This window comes from Nuphar pumila, chromosome 13, assembly GCF_984573655.1.
Source record: "Nuphar pumila chromosome 13, dmNupPumi1.hap1.1, whole genome shotgun sequence".
Taxonomy (NCBI): Eukaryota; Viridiplantae; Streptophyta; class Magnoliopsida; order Nymphaeales; family Nymphaeaceae; genus Nuphar; species Nuphar pumila.
The window spans coordinates 90,136,308-90,161,026 of NC_143261.1; the positions used below are offsets into that span (position 1 = coordinate 90,136,308).

At 37.3% G+C, this 24,719-nt stretch overlaps 1 protein-coding gene across 1 annotated transcript in view; it reads left to right on the forward strand.

Annotated features, from left to right (window-relative positions):
• LOC149819111 (putative casein kinase II subunit beta-4) overlaps positions 1-24,482 on the forward strand; it is a 31,182-nt gene extending 6,700 nt beyond the window's left edge. Inside the window, exons 3-6 of the mRNA XM_089984451.1 lie at positions 13,372-13,590; positions 22,902-23,011; positions 23,102-23,267; positions 24,096-24,482. Coding sequence (XP_089840577.1) covers positions 13,372-13,590; positions 22,902-23,011; positions 23,102-23,267; positions 24,096-24,226 — 626 coding nt within the window. The 3' untranslated portion in view covers positions 24,227-24,482. The remainder of the gene's footprint in view (positions 1-13,371; positions 13,591-22,901; positions 23,012-23,101; positions 23,268-24,095) is intronic.
• Positions 24,483-24,719: the final 237 nt, after the last annotated feature.

Genomic DNA, 24,719 nt, shown 5'->3' on the forward strand with positions numbered 1-24,719 from the left:
TTATGATAAATTAATAAGTGATGGTGAATCTGAGCTTTATAGCATAGTCACAGATATCGGCAAAATTTTCAAAATATCGTGATATTATCTCTGTATTTTCAGCAAACGATATTATAGGTAAAATATCGCGATATTTTGGAAATATCATCAATTTGATAACATCGTGATATTATCACGAGAATATCGTGATATTCTCATGATAGTATCTCAATATTATCAATTATTGTTACTGTTTTTAACTTTTTATTTATTTTCTACATCTTATTTTGCATTTTTTACTTATTTATTTCATTATATATGTATTTTATCTTCTAAACATGATGTTTTCTTACCTATTTTGGTTATATATATATATTTATTTATTTATTTTAAGCCCCAAGATTTTTTCAATATTTATCACCAAACTTATAATATCGCGAGAAATAGCCTTTCCGAGATATACCAATATTTGTGAATATGCTTCATAGACACTGATGAAATTCTGTTATTTTAAGAATAAAGGCTTGTGCAGATCCTACAGCAGTTGAGGGAAACAAAAGTTGAAGCTTGATTAGATGCTCTTCAAGCAGCAAGCCTTGATCGAGCATTTTTGCCCCTTATATTCTCTGTTCACATGAGATGAATCTGTATAGGAGCATAACTCATTCTACTTTTAGATTTAAGAAATTTGTTTTGACGGAATAAAGAATATTTTGACTCCATTGCTGGTTGCATCTGACCATAGATTGCTTTTCTACAAATATTGATTGGTATCTTGGTAATTATACTGAAAAGGAATTATGGGAACATCTCCAGTGCTATGCATAAGCATCCCAAGATTTGAGAAAGAATTTGTAGTTGATAACAGGGTATTTGAACAAATTGAAGACCATTACAAACTAGTTGGCTATGGTAGCTGAAAGAGTATCAAACAGGGATAAGTTTCATAAAAAGACCACCTCGAACAACTTATGAAGAGAAACAACATTTTAGGAGATTATCATGAAATTTTAAGTGCTGGTACCAGGTCTTTATTCTCAAGAGGACATGGTCATTTCCAAGGAGAAAGAGGTGTTAAACGCCAAGACAATATTTTATCTTTCCCTATGACCTTGCACGTTGTAAATGATAATACTGGTTGAAACATTCCATTCTATCATATATGTAAAAGAGGAGACACATGAACCCCAGTTGTTGGTACAAGGATCTTGGTTGTCAAAAGCACTAGTCAGAGCCTAGGTGGAAGACCTTTAAAAGGACTAGTCAGGGTTTTGGGGACCAAAAAATAAATAAAACATCAAGAAAAGCAGAAATACTACAATAAATAGTTAAATTTAGTAACAAACATGTGATTGTAACTATGAGTGAAGTGTGTAATTAAGTGTAACATATCACAAAATTACATAACATTGAACATAAAACTGTATGCGTGTGTGTGCACACATACATATAGGAGAGAGTGGAGGGGTGAGAAGAGGAATAAGAAGAAAAAAGAAAAACGAAGAAGTAAAACAGAAAAAGGAGAAAAAAAGAAAAGAGAAGAAGGTGGAGGGGTGAATGGAGAGGGAAGAAGAAAAGGAGGAAAAAAAGAAGGTAAAAAAGAAAAAGAAAAAGAAAAAGAAAAAGAAAAAGAAAAGGAGAGAAGAAAGAAAAAAGTGTTTAGGGAGGGTGAAATAAAAAAAGAAAAGAAGACAAAAAAAATAAAGAAATGGCAACCCCTACGACCTAGGCGCTAAGCTGAAAAACAGGGCTCTACTCCTTAGACCCATAACCCTAGGCAGTGGCCCTGTGTCTAGCCAGCTTAGGTGCTGCCTTTGACAACTAAGACAATGATGATCTTCTTTATAATCCGGTAGGTAATTTTGTGGGACGATGAATGCACCAATAAGGTTCAAGAACATAACATTTACTTGTCAAATCCGAATGATCTTTTATTGGCAGCCTTGGCTGGTTTGTATCAAGTAGGATGATTGAAAAACATGGTATATTTATTTGGGTGAATCTTATTTTAATTCTATACAAAGGTAAAAATAAATGTAGTTACTGGAGATTTGATACTTCACCCTATTACTCACATCAGAAATGCTTTCCTTTTGATCTATGTAACATGGATATGCCCGTGTACCCTAGGTACCTGTGTCAATGCTAGTATGGGTATTGGGTTCATGTTGAGTTGGGTTGGGTAGATCCTGACTCAGACCTGATACTTGAAACTCCTCTTTTTTTTCAGGTTATGGCTTGGTTAAAGTGGTTGAGCCAAAGCCCAATCCGACGATGGCTACTTCTCCCCCCATCCTGCCCCTTCTTGGCAGGAGAGAGAGAGAGAGAGAGAGAGAGAGAGAGAGAGAGAGAGCAAAATAGAATTTGTTAACCCTTCCCCCATTTAGTAAATGAATACCCCACACCATCCTCTTTTAGTAGAAAGAGATAAACTGTTTAAATTACTAAAGTACCCCAACTTTTACTCAAAGTTATTAATAAAATTGGCATAATTTTTTTAAATTATAGGGAATTTACATATAGGTACCTAACTTATGGAAAAGTTATGTTTAACTGCCTACTTTTTAGAAGTTTTGAGATAGGCCCCTATCTTTTGTTGCTCATGTGGTGGCCTTGTGTTACTTTTTGTAGTTATTGTATAGTTAAGGCCAAATAAGAAACTTTAGCAAGAAAAAGGTGACATAAGCAGTCATTTAAGCAAGAAAACGGTGACTTGCATCATGAGATTCCAACTAGATTGTACCTACAATTGACTATTAAATATAAACCCACTTATATATATATATATATATATATATATATATATATATGGTAGTTCCGTACCATGATACCATGCGGTGGTACACACTCTTGTTTTCATATATCCAGCCATTAAATGATAAATTTAGCCATATAGATGTTTTTAGAATAATTTATTTACTATGTTAGAAGGTTTTATCATGTTTAATACACTGTAAAATTTCATTTTTTGAGACAGTGAAAATCATCGGCTCACAATTCATGGAAATTAGGATGGTTTAAAAATGGTATAAAATGTTATATTTAAGTCAACTTTCACACGTAAAAATAATAAACAGAACATTCTAAACATGATCCAATGGTATATACATATATAGGATTGGTAGTAGGTGATAATGAAAGTTAGGTGCCTATGGCTAGCAAACAAGGGTTTTTGGGGTGTTTTTTGCAAATCTGACCCTGCAGATGTGTTCGGCGTGGTTGATTTGCTAGGAAACGAGACTTGGCTCATTTTTTTTCACTAAAAAAAGCCTTGAAATGAAAATTTTAGAATGTCGATTTTTAAATATCATAAAACCTGCCCACATATCAAAATTGGACGATCCAAGAATTTATTCCTATAAAATCAAGCATGTAGAACACATCTGTATGGTCAGATTTATGAAAACCATGAAGAAAAACCCTCCAAAGGCCTCGTTTGATGGCTGTAGTCATGGATTAAAGTAGGCAGCTACACCCTACCCTCTATATATAAATTTTAACCCTCCAAACAAACAGCAACACCCCCCTCTGTGGTGTCGTTGTACCCTTCACACCTGTATGTGAACCTGCACCCATGCCTTGTCTATTTTACAGAATCTGAGTCTATTCTTTTGTCTAATATCTTTTATGCTGTCACACAAACACTTAGTTTGTGTGTCCTGTATTGATACGACAAAACACTCACACCTCCTGGACACAGTTAAACCAGAAATTACAGGTGCCTACTGACATCATCTGGTCAAACAAATACAGGTGAACTTCAAAAAAATTGAGTTTAAGTCTTGTGTTCATCCTGACCTTATGTACGTGCATGTGGGCGGGCACACACACACATGATGCCCTATCTTATGCAGCTGCACTATGTAAAATGCTTGGATATGGAGATCAGTATTTAAACTTCAAAAACCCTCAGCCCACATGATATGAGTGTGTGGGTCATCATGACGATCCTTATGATGGTACTTAGCACCTGTGGCTGGTGAAGAAACTTCCATTTTGATAAGCTCAAATTTCCTGTAGATTAAGGCAAGGTTTTAAAACCCGTGACTCGGGACTCGACTCGTTCTTTATTGACTCGTGACTCGGCGGGTCAACTCGGTGACTCGGACCGGGTTTTGTTAACTTTTGATTTTAAAAGAAAAACAATTTATAATTTGTCTCAAACCATGTTTTTCAGTAAACAAGAGATCCTTGGGTTGTGTTAAGGCATGTAATCACTGAAACTGGGAGAGAGATGTGACTCTTTCTGAGGTTGCTTTTGAACTGATAACAATTGACATCAACTAAATTAGCTTGGTTTTTGGTTGTACTACTTCCTGGGTTTGTCATTTTCTAGTTAAACCATTCATAGAGAGCAGTAGCATTGAAAAATGCATAGGCTGATCTCTGCCAGACTATTTCACAGGAATATTCCCAACTTACCGGTTACCCTTGTGTCATGCCCCCTTATACTGTATTCTTAATGAAAAATTGAACAACAATGGCATGCCATGTGTCCTTTTTGTTGTCCATGTGACCATATATAAATGTACATCCTTGACAAATGAACAAAGGTCATTAAAAGCAACTAATGCTGTAGCAAAAAACTCTAGGATAGCCTGCTAAATAGCCTTCAAATTTCTTTTTAGACAAAGGACTATGGAGTAAGTTGAAGAATAACTATGGTGTAAGTTGAAAAATATGAAATTAAGTGGCATGACAAAAATTCTCGAAAGAGATGCAGCATATAAAATCCTGGTTGTTCACTCCCAAATAGAGCTAAAACTCTTTTCCCTATGAACACTGGCTCCTAATGTTGTTTCTTATGAATTAGCGGGATTTTTATATTTTGATGGTTCTGTGCATTGTCAAGCAATCAAGAACTTATGTGAAGCTCTGTTGACATTTGTCTTATTGGTAGAAATTTATGGAAACGTTACGAATCCTCTCTTGAGTGACTTCTAGCTACTGGCTACCACAAGGCCAATTACCAGTTTCCAACATATACTTAGTTCCTTAGTTTTATGCTTCTGAAAATACATGATGAATATTATAGTTGATTATGCTATGATAGTGATACCTAGTACCTGTTACGAAGTTAACATACACACAGGGAAGATCCAAGAGCACACATACCACAAATCCATTGAGCACATCAGTCCACCAAATCAGCCAACACAAGGACCACTAAGGACACAATCACAAGAGACCCTAAGGGTCTGTCTGATTGCTTGTCCAAGATTGGACAGACCCTTAGAACATAACAGACATAACATATGTTCTGTCTGTAACAACCGTACTTCATCCCATGTTTGTTTCAACTCAAATAAAAAATCAAATTTCAAACATCCCAGAACTCGCTCGAGTCAGGCCGAGTCAAGCCGAGTCAAGCCCGAGTCTTGGCAAGCCGAGTTTGCCTTGCCGGGTTGACTCGTTGGAGGGCCGAGCCGAGTCAGTCGAGTCAACGAGTTGACTTGGCGAGTTTTAAAACCATGTTTCAGACTAAGGACTTTTGGATGTAAATGCTTTGCCCTTACAAATAAAAATGACAATTTCACCAAGAGTCATTCCTTGTATTTTTCTTGGTTATAGAGAAACCCAAAAATGATTTAAATGTTATGACTTTAAAAATGATAAACTCTATATATCAAGGAATGTTACCTTTATAGAGCAAGAAAGTTTCTTTGGCTTAGATATACCTATTAAGGAAAATAATGATTACTCTTTTCTTGAATTGCTTCCTAAAAGTAATAGTGATATATTAAAAAAGAATGATGTTGTTAATGATGAACCTCAATCCAACATCCAGGTGAGTCTATTGACATTAGTGGTGAACCTCCAATATTAAAAAAGAACTGGTGATAGACATCCAAATGCCTTAAAACAATATTCTAGCATACAAGTAAGCACTCTTAGGATATCAACTAGAATACATAAGCCTTGAGATAGATTTGTATCCTACGAAAACTTTGCCTCTCCTCATACAATCAGGCCAAAAGTTGTCCTGAATGAATGATGAAATACAAGCCTTAGAAAAATCAAAGACCTAAGATATAAGAAGTCTTTCTCATGGAAAGAAGACAATAGCTTGTAGATGGGTGTTTAAAATTAAAACTAAGACTAGTGAAACTTTAGAGAGACATAAGGCTAGATTAGTGGTCAAGAGTTACTCTCAGAAATATGAAATAGATTATGATGAAACTTTTGCCTCAATAGCTAGGATGACTTTTGTTAGAACTCTTATAATTATAGCTGCCCTTAGATGTTGGCCCATTTATCAAATGGATGTTAAGAATGCCTTCCTCAATAGTGAATTGAAGGAAGAAGTTTATATGAACCCACTACCTGAATATGAGGTTCCTGTTGGAAAGGTGCTTCACTTAAAGAAAACCTTTTATGGTTTGAAACAGGCGCCTAAAGCTTGGTATGAATGTTTTAGTTCTGTTATGATTAAACTTGGCTTTGCTTCTTGTTATACTGACACTGCTATGTTTATTAAGAGATCTGATAATTGTTATCCTCCTCTATGTTGACGACATGATCATCACTGGTGGAGACAAATAGGGAGTTAATTTTATTAAGAATATTTTTAAAACAAAGCTTTGAAATGACTGATTTAGGCTTTATTATATATTTTTTAGGGATTGAGGTTGCATACTCCGCTCGTGGTTATTTTCTAACTCAATCCAAGTTTGCTTCTGACGTCATAGATAGGTATGACATTACAAATGAGAAAAGGGCGGACATTCCTAAAATACTACAACAACAACTACGCCTTCATCCCAAAACAATTGGGGTCGGCGATATGAACCAAAAAAGAAAATCATTCTGGGTCTTCCACATGAATCCTTCTCCTCCAATCATTTCTATCCAATGCCATGTCCTCGGTGAGGTTCAAAGCATTCATATCCTTTCCTATCATCTCCATCCAAGTCTTCTTAGGCCTACCCCGACCTCTTTTAACTAATATATTTTCCCATTTCTCCATCCTTCTAACTGGAGCATCATTAGGCCTTCGCCGAATATGTCCAAACCACCGTAAACGATTCTCTCTCATCTTATTTTCAATGGATGCAACACCTACCTTCTTACGTATCTCCTCGTTTCGAATCTTATCTTTTATTGTATTTCCACACATCCATCTAAGCATACACATCTCAGCTACACTCATTTTTTGAATATGATGTCTCTTGGCAACCCAACATTCAGTACCATATAGTAAAGTGGGCCTAATTGTCGTCCTATAAAACTTTTCCTTCAACCGCAGTGGCATTCTACGATTGCATAACACTCTAGTTACACTTTTTCATTTCATCCACCCAACCTTTAATAGATCCCAAATATCTGAAACAATCATCCACCAGTATTTCTTGCTCACCAAGCTTCACTACACTCCCATCACTACTTCATTGCTTACTAAACCGACATTCCATATATTTTGTCCTATGTCACATGGGTGCGGGCGCGGGTGCGGGGATTCGGCACTTCTAAAAAACCCGGGTGCGGGGGTGCGGCAGGGGCAAAATGTAAAATATATATATATATATATATCATGTATAGTCTATATGTATGAATGTATGGTAGCTGTTAAGGTCCATGACATTTATGCCCAACTTACTTTTTACCATTTTTTTATCTTATATGGTTGTCCCCAAAGATGAAAGTGATGAGTTGTGGAGCTTGATTCATTGTTTTTGCCCTTGCAGGAAGGGGGGTCCGGGGGCTCCCCCCGGCGTGGGTCCATTTCATAGGGCAATTTTTTTTAAAAAAAATCCAAAAAAGGACAAAAATGACCTTGGGTGCGGTCAACGCACCCAGGGTTGGGTTGACCTTACCCGGTGCTGCACCCGCGTCGAGTCGCGTCGACGCGGGTGCGGCACCTTGCTAGCCGAATCCCTGTGACATAGATTTTGTCTTACTCTTACTCAACTTAAAACCTCTTGCTTCCAATGTCTGTCTCCATAATTCTAACTTAGCATTAACTCCGGCTCTAGACTCATCAATCAAAACAATATCATTAGCAAAAAACATACACCACAACACATTTTCTTCAATTGATCTCGTAAGCTCATCCATCACTATAGCAAATAGGAAAGGGCTTAATGCCTTGATGTAACCCAACCGTTATAGGAAAATTGGTTGTCACCCCTCTACAAGTGCGGACATTGGTTACTACTCCTTCGTACATATCTTTAATTTTACTAATGTACTTGAGAGAAACACCTTTCTTCATCATTGTCCACCAGAGAACATCCCTAGGTACTCTATCGTATGCCTTCTCCAAATCACTAAAAACCATATGCAAATCTTTGTTCCTCTCTCTATATCTCTCAATAAGTTGTCTAAGAAGATGTATAGCTTCCATAGTTGATCTTTCAGGCATAAAACCAAATTGATTTTCCGATATCATGACAACCTTCCTCAACCTATACTCAATCACCCTCTCCCAAAGTTTCATAGTATGACTTATGAGTTTTATACCACGATAGTTTGTGCAATCTTGTATATCACCCTTATTCTTATATAGAGGCACCAAAGTACTCTTCCTCCTCTCATTAGGCATCTTATTTGTCCGCCAAATCTTGTTAAAAAGATTTGTCAACCATTCTAAACCTTTCTCACCCAAGCATTTCCAAGCCTCGATAGGTATACCATCTGGGCCAACTGCCCTTCTTGATTTCATTTTCTTTAAAGTCTCTGCAATTTCTTTCTTTTGAATCTTGCGCATGAAGTCACAATTCATCTCATGAAAAGGAATAGAGAAGTCTCCAAGATCCTGAGCATGACTTTCATTAAATAGCTTATCAAAATAATCTTTCCATTTCTCCTTAATCTCCTTATCTTTGACTAAAACCTTTTGCGTTTCATCTTTGATACATCTAACCATACCCAGATCCCTCGATTTTCTCTCTCTCATATTTGCAAGCCTATAAATATCCTTCTCGCCCTCTTTGGTATCCAACTTGTCATAAACCTCCTTATATACCTTATCCCTCGCGTTTCGAACTACTTTTTTAACTTCCTTCTTTGCTATCATATACTTCTCCAAATTCTCATTATCACAACTCTTACTTAGATTTCTATAACACTCTCTTTTAACCTTAATAGCTAATTTGACATTCTCGTTTCACCATGATGTATCCTTACCTAGCGATGTACCACCTTTAGAATCACCCAATACCTCCTTAGCCACCTTTCTCATGCCAACTGCTATCTTATTCCACATTGGTTCTGAATTCTCCTTGAGACACCAATTAACTTCCTTAACTACCTGCTCTACAAACATTCATTGTTTAGCTCCTTTCAGTACCCACCACTTAATTCTAGGATCTATCTTATGTCTATCCCTTTTACGACATTTTCTAATTCTAAGATCTAAAATTAAGACTTTATATTGTGTAGCTACACTTTCTCCCGGTATAACCTTACAATCAATGCAACAACCCCTATCTCTCTTTCTAAGCAGGAAAAAATCTATCTGACTCGTATTAACCCCATTTTTAAATGTTACTATGTGAGACTCCCTCTTCCTAAACCAAGTGTTTGCTAAGATCATATCATAGGACAAACCAAAATCTAAAATCCTTTCTCCACTTTCGTTTCTTTCTCCTATACCATAGCCTCCATGAATACTTTCAAATCCATCCCTACTAATGCCTACATGTCCATTAAGGTCACCGCCGATGAAAAGCACTTTTCTCCATAAGATATCCCTTGTACTACTCCATCTAAATCTTCCCAAAATTGACGCTTAATGGAATCATCTAAACCTACTTGAGGTGTATAAACACTAATAATATTAATAATATCCGTACCTAATACTAATTTAATAAGTAAAATCCTATCACCCTTCCTACGGACTTCAACTACATTATCTATAAATTCACGACTAATAACAATCCCTACTCCATTCCTATTCCTATTTATTCCTGTATACCAAATCTTATATCCCCAAGGTTCTATCACTTTTGCTTTCTCACCTACCTATTTGATCTCTTGTAGACATAAAATATCCATCTTTCTCCTACAGATAACATCTACTAACTCTACCAACTTACCAGTTAAAGACCCTATGTTCCAAGTGGCTAACCTAATTTTATGGTCTTGAACTATCTTCTTTACCCCAACCCGTCCAACAAAGTCAGGGAACCTTTGCCTATTTGACATCACACCTGGGCACCGGTGTGACGCGTTGCATCTGGGTGACGACCTAGCAACCCTTGCTCATTTATCACTGCCTCCGGACCTATAGAGTACAACACGTCACTCAGTAGGGAACACCCCAACGAAATTCTCATATTGGTTCATATTCATAGGGTGTGACTAAGTTTTTATGTTGGTTGTCACTGGCCTACCACAACGCTCCTTTATCCGGGCTTGGGATCGACAATGTATAACTAAACACTTATACACAGTTATACACATGTCCTAAAGTAATAAATGCATAAATGAAGATAGATGATGGCACACTAATGGATGATCCTTCTCCTTACTGCCAAATGATTTGTTCCTAACCATTACCAGACCTGATATTACCAAGCTCTGCTCCTGCACTTCTCTTCCCTGCAGTTCATATTACGCTTTTGGCTTTACCTATATTCCAAAATTGCCTATACTTTTGGCGAGATTGACACAAGAAAAATACGGTGGATCCTACAAATTGGTTAGTTTGGATCCAACCTTCTCCATCTGAATATGAGTCCATATCATATTCAGATGCAAGTTTCTCTACCATGATTGACTTAAAGTTCAGTTGGATGACACGAACCCATACAATTTATATCTCTATCTACTAACACATTTAGGATTTTTTTGGCACTTTTGACACCCTCATTGACAGAACAAGCCCTTTGGTGTACGCTTGTTAGTGTCGATTCTCCCGTTAATGTTAGTGTATCGCTTCATTTTTTATGTTGACAATTATTGAATTATAAAGTATATTAGATATTTGCTAAAAAGTTTATGCTTAAAGCGAACATCTTGGAGTTTTTTTCTTTATAATTACTTTTTTTTTTCAGAAAATGGTTGAAAGATCTTCTAAAAATGGTGCATTCTTGCAAAACCCCATAAATATGCTAAAATTCATGTCCAAAATCATTGATTCTTGATTTATTTAGGATGATTTTACCCTTCACAACATATTTGTGCAGACCTAACATTCACACAAATATATTGCGAACTTCTTGACATTTTCACAAATATGTTGTAAACCTCCTCACGTTCGCATGTGAACCTCCTAACATTCAAACAAATATATTGTAAACCTCCTGACGTTCACACAAATATGTTGTAAACCCTTTTGATGATCGCACAAATATGTTATGAACCTCCTGGTGTTCACACAAATATGATGTGAAGCTCCTAACGCATGTAAACCCCGTAACATTCGCACAAATATATTATAAACCTCTTGACATTCACACAAATATGTTGTGAACCTCCAAATATGGTTAAAATCAATCTAAGGAGATTTACAAGATATTTACGGGACCTAATATTCGCATAAAATATCTTATGAACCTTTGAAAGTTTATAATCACATGATTTTAGACCTGTATAAATACTTTGTGTTTTTTTAACTATCTTTGCCTCTTGAGAGACCCTAATTGTGTGTTATCCTCCAACTTTCTGTGATTCTTCGGTGATTTTTGCGAATGTCAATAGGTCTGCGCAACTATCGTGTGAATCTTCTAAATAATTTTTAACATATTCGAAGGTTCGCATGATAATTATGCGAATGTTGGGAGATCCACACAAATGAGAACGAAAGGTTGTAACAAGTGTGAATCTTCTCAGTGAGTTTCAGCTTTCGGAGGTTCCCAACATATTTATACAGACGTGAGGAGGCCCATGCAATTATGTTATAGATCCCCTGTGTGATTTTGATCATATTGGAAGGTTCATAACATATTTAAGCAAACGCGAGGAAGTCCGCGTAAATATGTTGCGAATTTCCTCGGTGATTTTAACCATATTCGGAGGTTCGCAATATATTTGTGTGAACGTCAGGAGGTCCGCGCAAATATGTTGTGAATCTTCTCATTGATTTTAACTATATTCGGAAGGTTCACAACATATTTGTTTGAATGACAGGAGGTTTGCGCAAACGTTAGAAGGTCCACAACATGTTTGTGTGAATATTAGGTGATTTGTATGCTAACGTTAAGAGATTCACAACATATTTGTGTGAACATCAAGAGGTTCACATGCATACTGCGGGAGGTTTACAACATATTTGTGCAAACATCAAGAAGTTCACAACATATTTGTGTGAATGTACAAAATATGTGTGAACGTAAGGATGTCTATACAAATATATTGTGAATGGTAAATTGGCCCTAAATAATTCAGGAATCAATGATTTTGGACATACAATTTTTTTTGGCATATTTGTAGGTTTTTGGGAGAACATACACGTCATTTTTGGACGACAGTACGGTTATTTTTCATTTCTTTTTTTTCCTTGCATGCTTCCCCTCATTGATATGCTTAGTTTTCTATTCTAAATTTTAATTTAGTATTTCCCTATTACATTAGCAATACTGATTTTTTTTAATGTTCATAAACCATTGTAGCTACTTTTATGCAAGGGTCTCTTGTATGCTTTTTCATTTTAAAAATTTGGTTCTTTACCATCACTTAGCCATTTTGCTTGGTCAATCTAACTCTTTGTTTTTTCTTTTTTCTTTTTTCTTTTTTTTAAGAGAAAAGAAGTATTATTGCATTAGCGTCAATAGGTAACAGCATATAGGAGTGATGAGAAATCACTCATATGCGAGAAACATTTCATCAAGATAATTTGGTTTCTATTGCCTAGCTAAAGAAGTCATAGTTTTAACTTTTGCTCATGCCTTACCAGCATGTTTCTCTGTTTAAATCATTGAGATAATTTGCTTGGTTGATTAGTCCGGTGTGGAATCCATCCACGTAGCTTGTTCATGAGGTTAAGTTACTGAATTGGAGGCATCCTTGATTTTGTTTGTACTTTATGCATTATTTTTGTAATTTATTATTTTTATCAAAAGCATTATAGTCATTATAATGCTCTAGAAATAGAGCTGTTGGGAGTGCCCCCAACAGCTATATTTCTAGTTGTTGGGAAGTGCTTCTAACAACTATACTTCTAGTTGTTGCGAGCACTTCCCAATGGCTCTTCTTTGCTTGTTTTTGTGTATAAACAAGGGGTGTAACCCCTCTTGTATGTCAAGCTTGTTCTCAAGCATTCTCTTAATAAGATCCTATATTTTTATGTTTGTGTTTGGCCCATAAGTGGCTAATGTGATTGTAATCTTGTGTTGATCCATAAGAGGTCCTTGTGCCATTTGCTATTGTGTTCTTGTATCCCCGTAAGAGACACTCCCTTGTATTACTTTGCCCATTTCATTACACTGATATCTTGTCTCTTGTTCTCAGAGGAGTCAGAAACAGACAGTGAAGAATCTGATGTCAGTGGCTCAGATGCAGATGATACATCTTGGATCTCATGGTTTTGTAGCCTTCGGGGCAATGAGTTCTTTTGTGAAGTTGATGATGAATATATCCAAGATGATTTCAACCTTTGTGGGTTAAGCAACCAAGTTCCTTATTACGATTATGCTCTTGATCTGATCTTGGATGTGGAGTCTTCTCATGGTAAGCTTTTTCGTTGCTATAAGGCAATTTATTCTTTTCTATTCTTATGTTGCTTTCATAGAGCACTTTTTGTCTGTTTTTATTTCATGACCTCAGTTGATTCCTTTTCTGTCAATCAAACGGTACTTTATGGTTTTACTTGATTGTACAAATCATTCTCTGTAGATGTAAATTTTGCGTTGTTGGGGAATAATTTGGTATCTTTTATTGTTCTTTTGATTTTTTTATCTTTAACTATCTGTTTCATTTTATTTTACTTTGTTTCTAAAACCATGAAATTGATCAGTATGATTCAGGAAAAATTCCAAGCCCTCTGGCCCATTTTAATGGTCCAACTTTTCTATCCAGCTTGGCATCAGCCTCCTACTAAGTATTCAACACAAAAATAAAATAATGGGATGTGATTTGCAGCCATTTTTTGTGCACTTCCTTAAAATATCACATGTTTTCTTTGCTCAGCACTTCTTTTGTGGTTACGTTCCCCAATACATGTGCATTCACAACGTTATTAGAATTTGTAACGAGAGACCTGCATGTGTCATGGGAAACAGGATGCAAGTTGCAACCCACTGTTTACAGAAAAGAAGCAAGCTACAGTAGTCTTTGATCTATCAGAAATTGTTCTTTAAGAATGTGTCACATAGGTATAGGTGCAAATGCGGCGATGTGGCACTTTAAAAAACCCATACCCAAGTCTGATTGAGATCTGATTTAATTGACCTAGACCTAAACCTATACCCAAGTCTGATTGAGACTGAATCAGGATTGGGACCAGAGCCAAGTCTGATTTCAGACTGAGTGAGACCTGGATCTAGACTGGGGTCTCATTCAGACTGAATAAGACCTGGGTCAACACCCAGGTCTGGTTTCATCAGAGACGATGAATCAGACCAGGTCCAATTCACGTCTAGGGATGGCAGTGGACCGGGGCGGAGGCGGGAGACAAGGTCTCCACTTCCGCCCCATCTCAAAATTCTGTCCTCCATCCCCGCCTTCATCCCCGCACGGGTTTTGATTTTAACCTCCATCCCCGTTTCACGTTCTCCATCCCCGATCCAAACGGGGTGAGGTGGGGCGGGGGAAAGCGTAAGTCCATCCCCACCTCCATCGCCGCACGGGTTTTGATTTTAACCTCCATCCCCGCCTTCATCCTCGTTTCATGTCCTCCATTCCCGGTCCAAACGGGGCGAGGCGGGGCCCCGTTTTCCTCCCGTCCACTGCCATCCCTATTCACGTCAAACCAACTCAACACCTGTCCCTGCAGGGCTAGGCATTAAAGTCATAAAACAAGACAAAAAGAGAAAAAGAGAGAGCTTGTCGCCGCCAAGGAGTGAAGGAGGGGGAGCGCAGTAGGGGGTGGGGTCGAAATGTGCCTTAACGCCCTCTTTGTTTTTTTTTTTTAATTTTTCCAAAAAAACACAAAAATGGACACTGTCAACAATGACCGAGTCCATTTCAGGACCTTTTTGACCTTGGATATGGGTTGACCACACCTGAGAAATGTTAACCTCACCCACAGCCGTGTCGATTTGTGTCGGCGCCAGTGCGGCAAGGGTTAAGGAGAGTGCATGTTACATAGTTAAGAATTCACCAAAAGTTTAATTCTCTCAAGCCACTAAAAGTTTCAAGTCAGTTGTGAAAAGCAGTTGAATAACAGCTGCAACTTTTACTAGAAGTTTGATTGTTTAATGACATCCCAGTATCTCATGCTAGATTAATTGGCCTTATGGCAACAATTCATCTACCAATAAATGAAAAGCATGCTGTCTTAGTTTGAGTACTGAACCTATGATCGTAGTTTAGTATTATTCTTCCTCTTAGCTCTGTGTCAGGTCACAGGTGGGTCTGTTTTGAAGGAATTTGTATTTTCTGTTTTCTTGACATATATGTGAGGTTGTGCTATTATGATCAAATTAGATGTAGCTTATGTTCCATACTTCCATAGGCTGGGAGTCATATGTTGCCTATATGGGAAAGAAAGGAGCATGTCCGCAAGGGCTCCACTTAGGGATGTAAACGGGTTGGATTTGAGTTAGATGTTGACATTTCCAAATCCGACAAATATGATGTCTTTATGGATTTGGAGTTGGACAAGAAATTAATCTGAATCCGACTAAAAACTAAGTGACCAAATCTGTGCCAAAATCCACTTAAAATGGTGACTTAGTTCAGATTCATTGTTAGTGGTTATAAGATATGATGTTCACAAATGACCATAAGCACAAAAGTGCTTGGGTGGTTAGCGGTTAGCATTAAAGGTTGTTCATGTGCATGGGGTCTGTGTAATGAAATATGCGGAAAAGAAAAGTATGTCCTACAATGGACATTCACACATAGAAATCAAAGAACAAGTCCAAAAGAGGACATACACAAAAGCCAATAATGGCTAGAAAGCATAAAATCTTATAAATGCACTAAAGGGCTTGAAGAAGCCACACATTACAAAGGGGGAGACCCCACTTATTTATAGGCAAGAGAGGAGTGAGGGAGAGTTAGAGAAAAGCAAGAGAGAGGGACCATTGGGAGTCCCAACAAGGAGTCGTTGGGCTCCCAACGGTCACAATTGTGACCGTTTGGGGGCCCAACGACTCTTTGTTGGGGCCCTCAATGGTTGTGCATTAAATGCACAAAAAGGAACAAAAAAAGACAAAAAAGAAAAAGGAAAAAAATAGAAAAAGAAAAAGGAAAAAGGAAGAAAAAGAAAAAAGACTAAAATGCCCCTATTGGGCGAGATTACAGAACTACCCCTTATCGGGTAGTGAATGATAAATATATATTTATATATATAAATATAATACAACGGAAAGCTTGTTGAGAAGAAACATGAAATGAGGAGCAGCAAGAGCTTTGGTGAAGAAGTCCGCCAACTGGTACTCGGATGTGACGTAGGGCAGTGCTATGGTTCCTTTTAGGTATTCATCTCGAACATAGTGGCAATCCATCTCAATGTGTTTAGTACGCTCATGGAATATGTGGTTGCTTGCAATATAGATGGCACTCTTGTTATCGCAACACATCTTCGAAGGAATTGAGATGACGATGCCCATATCACAGAGAAGACTTCTAAGCCACACAAGCTCCATGGTTGTAGTGGTCATTGCACGATATTCCGCTTCAGTTGAGGACAATGATACTTTATGTTGCTTCTTGCATCTCCAAGAAATTATAGTCACCTAAGAAAACACAAAAACCAGTGGTTGAGACTCTATCATTGGGATTTCCTCCCCAATCAGCATCTGTATAAGCAATTAAATCAAGGGATGACGAGGAGGAAAGAAAAACTCCCTTAGTTATGGTGTTTTTAATATATCTGACAATCCTTAAGACTGCACTCATGTGCACAGTTGTAGGAACATGTTGAAACTGACTGACGGAGTGAACAGCATGAGCTATGTCTGGCCGAGTGATGGATAAGTATGTCAGAGACCCAACGAGTTGACGGTAGGGAGTAGGATTCTCGAGAAGTGTCCCATCTTCCAGCCTGAGCTTTGCATTGATAACCTCAGGGGTTTCTGTCTTCTTATCATCCGAAATTCCAGACTTGGCACAAATGTCAGCAGCAAGTTTCATTTGAGAGAGAATATACCCCCGGGGAGAGTATGCAACTTCAATACCTAGAAAATATCTTAAGAAACCAAGGTCAGACATGTCAAAATTTTCTTTTAAAATTTTCTTAATCTCATGGATTCCTTGCTCATCACTTCCAGTGATGATCATATCATCAACATATAGTAGTAAAATAACTACAGAAGACCCTGCACTCTTCACAAACAACGCAGTGTCAGTATAACATGAACGAAAATTTAAGCTAGTCATTACATTGCTAAATCTGTCATGCCAAGCTTTCGGAGCTTGTTTTAACCCATATAGTGCCTTTTTTAGTTTAAGAATTTTGTTTTCACCAATAGATACTCCTGGTGGAGGATCCATATAGACCTCTTCACTTAGTTCACCATTAAGAAATGCGTTCTTAACATCCAATTGATAGATAGGCCATTTTTTAACGGATGCAACCGCAATAAGAGTCCTAACACTAGTCATTCTAGCTACATGAGCGAAGGTTTCTTCATAGTCTATTCCGTACTCTTGAGCATATCCTTTGGCTACCAACCTAGCTTTATAACGTTCTAATGACCCATCACTTTTAGTTTTAATTTTGAAGACCCATCTACATCCAATAGACTTCTTTCCATTGGGTAATGATGTTATTTCCCAAGTTTTAGCTTTTTCAAGGGCACTAAGTTCTAGTTTCATGGCCTCAACCCATTGAGAAATGTTTTTGGCTTCATTATAGTGTGATGGTTCATGATAAGAGTGTAATGTAATTAGGCATGCCCTATATTTGGGTATTAGGGACTCATAGGAAACAAACCTATTAGGAGGATTGGAGATTCTGCTAGATCTCCTTAAAGAGGTTTCTTCTATGTTGGAACTCTGAGAGTATTTTTCTAAAGCACTTATGGGAATTTCTTGACCACGCCTAGCATAGGTTTGAATTGACCTATTTTCAACATCATTACTTCCATTTTCAACATTACTAAGAGGAGTATCCTCTAAATCATTAGGAACATCCTCTTCGTGAAGAGACACATCTTCTTGAGAGAGAAGATCAAATAAGAAAGCATATTCGCTTTCATCAATATCTTTATTTTTCTCAAAACCGTTCTCATTTTCTAAGAAGGTAACATCTTTGGATACATATAGTTTGTTGCTTTTGGGATCGAAGCATCTAAAGCCTTTTTTATTTTCTCCGTATCCTAAGAACACACATTCGATAGCTTTGGGAGATAACTTATCTCTTTTATGTGTAAGGACAAAACACTTACACCCAAAAATTCTTAATCTATTAAAATCAGGTGTTCTTTCAAAAAGTTTTTCATATGGAGATATATTTTGTAGGGATGAGGATATCATTCTATTTATCAAATAAGTGGAGGTTAAGGCGGCTTCGGCCCAATAGCATTTTGGAATTTCTTTGGAAATAAGGAGAGTCCTAGTGGTTTCCAAGATGTGTCTATGCTTTCTCTCGGCTAGACCGTTTTGTTGGGGAGTCCTAGGACATGACCTTTGATGACAAATTCCATTGGTTTCTAAATATTCTTGAAATTCATTTGATAGATATTCTCCACCGGAATCGGATCGAAGAATGGAGATATTAGTTGAAAATTGATTTTTGACAATCATATGAAATTTTTTAAAGAAGTTAAAAACTTCGGATTTTAGGTTGAGAAAATAGATCCACACATATCGAGTGAAATCATCAATGAAAGTAACATAGTAAGAATATCCTCCTTTTGATATGACCGGAGAAGGACCCCAAACATCCGAATGAACTAATTCAAAGGGTCTTTTGGACACAAATGTTCTCTTTGGAAAATGGGTGGATTTCATTTTACCAAAAATACAACTCTTGCAAATAAAATGTTTCTCATTACAAAATTTCTTTCCAAAAGAAAAGGAGTACATTTTTGAGAAGCTTGGATGTCCAAGTCTTTGATGCCAAGTTTCTATATTTTTATCTTGGACATGATTACAAAATGAGTTGATGGGAAGTTTCAAATGGTTCATGTAGTAGAGATCTCCCCTCCTATGGCCTTGCCCAATCCGCTTCCCGGACTGGAGATCCTGTATAGAGCAACCCTTGGTTGAGAAGGAGATTTCACATCCATGATCACATATTTGAGAGACGGATAAAAGATTTAAATTAAGTTGAGGTACTACTCTTACATTTGGCACAAAAAAATCTTTTGAAAAGTCTAAGGTTCCAAAACTTTTAACTTGTAAAGAGGTACCATCGACGGTTGAAACAAAAGAATTTTTGGAGTTGCTACATACATTGGATAGTCCATTTTCAATAGGGGTCATATGAAAAGATGCTCCAGAATCAAGAATCCAAGAGGGCGTACCTGGAGGAGAAGAAGAGGCAATGGCGGCTCCCGAAGTTGATGGCGATTTGAGTAGAATTTGAAGTGCTTCGGATAGTTGAGCAAGGGAAAAGGACTCTTTCCATTTCATTGGCTCCTCCTTCTTTTGTGGGATTTCTTCAATAATAGCAACTTTCCCTTTTGGAGGTTCATTTATCTTTGGACAATTAGGTCTTATATGACCCAGTTCTTGACAATGATGGCAAATGGCTTTTCTATAATTACCATTATAGTTATTTTGCCTCCCAAAATGTGGAGGCTTATATGCTTTCATATGATTGCCGGGCTTAGACACGGCAAGAACTTCATCTCCTCCTTTAATCATGCCATGACGCGTTTCTTCTTGGCATATTTCGGCTATGGCATCTTCCAATGGAAGTGGTTTGGATCTATGAAGGAGGGAGGACCTAACTTGTTCATATTCGGGCCTAAGCCCATGTAAAAATTGGAAAAAGTGTTCTTTCTCCATTTGCTCTCTTCGCATTTCCACATCTTCACTTGATACCCATTTGGGTTCAAGAAGGGATAGCTCATCCCACAAAGGTCCAAGAGTGCTATAGTAATCTCTTAACACTCATTTCACCTTGCTTAATGGTACGGATTTTTTCTTGGATAAAGAATTGACGAGCAAGGTCTTTTTGGGTATACATACCTTTCATAAAGAACCATGCTTCATTGGCTAGGCGGAATTTGGCAATGTTGGCGCAAATCTTTAGCTCCACGTTGTTCATGAACCATGCAAGAATTTTTGCATGCTTACTTTCTCAATCTTCTACCTTGGATTGGTGATCTTCAATAGCCTTCATGTGAGCATTTCCTTCTAAAGCTTTTTCTTGATCACCATCTATTTTTGTAAGTTGAAGTTGAGGTTCCCTAATGGTGCCCATAACATATCCCCAAAGCTTTTTACCTTTGAGGTTGTTCTCCATGGCGGCGGACCACATCATGTAGTTAGTACCATTGAGCTTGAAGGAGATATCAATCTTTTGTTCTCCTTCCATTATATAATCAAGAATGGAGGACAAACAAGAAGAGAGATAAAGCTAAACAACTGGCAAAAAGAATCAAGAGCACAACCAAGGCTTTGATACCATGTAATGAAATATGCGGAAAAGAAAAGTATGTTCTACAATGGACATTCACACATAGAAATCAAAGAACAAGTCCAAAAGAGAACATACACAAAAGCCAATAATGGCTAGAAAGCATAAAATCTTATAAATGCACTAAAGGGCTTGAAGAAGCCACACATTACAAAAGGGGAGACCCCACTTATTTATAGGCAAGAGAGGAGTGAGGGAGAGTTAGAGAAAAGCAAGAGAGAGGGACCATTGGGAGTCCCAACAAGGAGTCGTTGGGCTCCCAACGGTCACAATTGTGACCGTTTGGGGGCCCAACGACTCTTTGTTGGGGCCCCCAATGGCTGTGCATTAAATGCACAAAAAGGAACAAAAAAAGACAAAAAAGAAAAAGAAAAAAAATAGAAAAAGAAAAAAGACTTAAATGCCCCTATTGGGCGAGATTACAGAACTACCCCTTATCGGGTAGTGAATGATAAATATATTTATATATATATATATATAAATATATATTACATATATTTTAACAGTCTGCTGCTCAAGTTTCATGGGTAACTCTTTTTTCTGAAAATACACACACACCATATGGTACCTGTAAGAATCCGATCGGAACTTGGTAAAAAACCGACTTTGAATCCGATTGTACAAAACCGAATCCAACACGATTTTACAATCAGATTTAATTTTTTTGTGCCAAACCTTGTTAATTGGGTTTTGGTTGGTCGGATATCCAACCCAAACCCGAACCGTTGACATCACTAGCTCTACTCATCTGGTAGGAGCGACTTGTGAACATCACCAAGTTGATGGGACATGATGAGTTCAAAACCCACAGGGGCATTCCTTGCCACAAGGTCGAAGCTGGGTCTATTCTGTGGTGGGCAGGGAGCTACTGGAGGCCTGCCAATGTGTGGTTGTTTTTTTTTTGGTGGGGGTTCTTCCTTGGTCTAGCCAAAAAGAAAAGAAAACGAGCATTAGAACCTTGGAGTTCTCATTTCTCTTGTATTTTAAGCTCTCTGTTGGGCTTGTTTCTTGAGTTGCAAATTATGCACAGTTCTGGAGATGTAAAGGTAACTTGAAAAGCATTGTTAAAGAAGTGAAGCAAGATAGCTAGATGAGCCCAATAATGGATCAGTAAGAAGCTTTGAGAGTGAGCTCTCTGATAGTTCCGTGGGTAACACTATATATATTGGGTTTATTGTCTTATGATATGCATCATCTCTGAAGTTCACTGCTCAAGTTCTGCTTGATATGGATCTCACAGACAAACGTTTGTTCTGCATTGTGTGAGCCTGTGGTGTGAGAAACATAGAACAATTAAATGTGAGACTAATCTTTCTTCCAAAACTAGAATCGCTGGTAAGAGATCCAAAAAGAACCAAAACATGATAGGTTATTTAGATTTGTCCCAGCTTTGATCTCTGATCTGGTCTTCACATAGCCATGTTCAACATGTACCCAATCTAGTTCTCAGTAAACGTCATTTTGTTGTTTTTTGATAAAGTGCTAAAGTATTTATGTGCCATTTGTAGGATATTCTAAAGTATTTATGTACCATATGTAAGATATCCATATGAGTATATTCACCATTTATTTCAAAAAGTAATAAATGGTGAATATAATTCAGTTACATAGCCTTAAAAGGTTTACCCCTTTTTTTGGTTTTTGAAAAGAGAGATTCTTGGTTTTAAATTAAGTATAGTATTTCTAAGAGTGATGCAAACATGCTAAATGGGATTTTTGGCTTTTCTGTTGTTTTTTCGTGATTCTGACCCCATAGATGCGTTCAGCATGGTCGATTTGCTAGGAATCGACACCTGGATCATGTGTTTTCAATGAAAAAACAATATTTGGAGCCTCAAAATTTACAAAAGTTTTAGACCATTAAAATTAAGTACGGAGATCACATCTCTACCGTCAGAATTTAAAAATAAAACTATATATATATATATATATATATATATATATATATATATATATATATATATCAAAGAGAGAGATAGCATTACACATTGCCACTGACAAAATAAACAAAAGTGGAATTGCAAAGTAGTCGAGGAAGGAACCAGAGGGACCAGACGTGCTGGAGAAACTTCTCTATAAAGCAAATGCGTCCTGGTTGTTGGATACAGATGCTATTTGATTCTGCAGGATTTTAGTGTAGCAGTTCCGGTTACTGTGCAGATCAAGTAGATGCTTGATGCTCAATGTTTTGATCGGTATTGTTGCTTTGTTTGTGTGCGTACACTATATATGTTTGTAAAAAGCAATGGGGCAGTGATAACATGCTTCAGTTCATGTAAAGCAGGTGATATTTTTACTGAGGAGCAAAATGAGTTGGTGGAATCAGCAGCGGAGATGCTTTATGGTCTGATTCATGTCCGATATATTTTAACTAGCAAAGGAATGTCTGCCATGGTAAGGTTTCTTTCTTTTTCATTTTTATGAAATAGCTGAAATCTCATTTTTTATATCTTTTTAATATTGTGAAATGGTCACTCTTAACAGCTGGACAAATACAAAAACTATGATTTTGGAAGATGCCCTAGAGTTTACTGTTGTGGCCAATCCTGTCTTCCTCTTGGCCAATCAGACATTCCTCGTTCAAGCACAGTAAAGATCTACTGCCCAAAATGCGAGGATATATATTACCCCAGGTCCAAGTACCAGGGAAGTATCCTGTTCATCTGTCTTCCAGAGAGTCTATTTTGCAACCCTTGCATTTATGTGCTTGCTACACATTTATGATACAGCATCATACACAAATTTAGTACTTTAATATGCACATCAATAGAAAATACATAATGCACAAAAGATCATACTTTTTTATACATATTTACGCGTGCCATATTATGAATCCAACCTATCTCGTGTGTGTGTGTGTGTGTGTGTGTGTGTGTGTGTGTGTGTGTGCATTCATAATGTGCTCTCTCCACATTTGATACATCATCATAATGCATAAATTTTGCACTTTAATATGCACATCAATGGAAAATGTATAACTCACAAAAGATCGTACTTTATATACATATTTATGCATGCCATCGTATGAATCCAACCTATCTCGTGTGTGTGTGTGTGTGTGTGTGTGTGTGTGTGTGTGTGTGTGTGTGTGTGTGTGTGTGCATTCAAAATTCTTAAAGCAATAAAGCTTGAGTACCATCTTAAGTGCAAATTCTTGAATAACAATTCCAATTGTTATTGAGTATGAACATTAATAGGATATCTTAGTTAAAAATTGCATGTAGTTTAATCAATGATTTTTAATAGAAAAGTCAAATAGATACGAAATAAACAACTGAGATCGTAGAATAATCAATGATTTTCATTTGTGAATGCTTTCTCATGGACAACCTCTCTCTCTTGGTTCTGCTGATCATAGCACACTTGGCTTTGATAAGGGGGAGATACATCTGCTCATTCTCAAATCCATGTTTTTGTCTTATCTGCTAATCCTAGACGCCATCTTTTTTATGATGGAATTTTGCTTAACCAAGTCTAGACATCGATGGAGCTTATTTCGGAACCACCTTCCCTCATCTCTTTCTGATGACACATGGAAACCTCAAGCCGCAGAAGGCATCACAGAGCTACGTTCCAAGAGTATTTGGTTTCAAGATCCACAAGCCATGATGGTGGTGTACTGACTCCTGCCAAGTTTTGTGGCCATGGTGAGATTTTCATGGAGAAACAATGATAAAGTAGCTTCTCTTGGTAGAAAGGTTCTGCCAGATTACTTTGCCGATCCTTCTCTATAAATATTCAACAAAATGTTTAAAAGCAATTGACCTGTCAGGCTTTTGTTTATTTTTAATTTGTATCCAGAGATCCTATTTAAGCTGCAAACTTTTCAAAGTTTGATGAAAAATCCCTGCTAGTTTGCTGTTGATATGGCCAGTTTACCGCATTTTTCTTTAGCTTTTTGGTAGCCTTTTTTAGTTTTATTGCCTGGTCTCTCTTTGTCTGGGACCGTCTTTGTTACTGTTGGTCCTTTTATGTGATGGGGAACAGGCTTTTCATTTGTGGGAACAGCATCTGATGGGTTATTCCCCTGGCGAATTCTAGGTCACCTTTATTTATATTGGGATCAGACTCTATTGAGTTAGAGATGGGTTTGGTGTCTGAT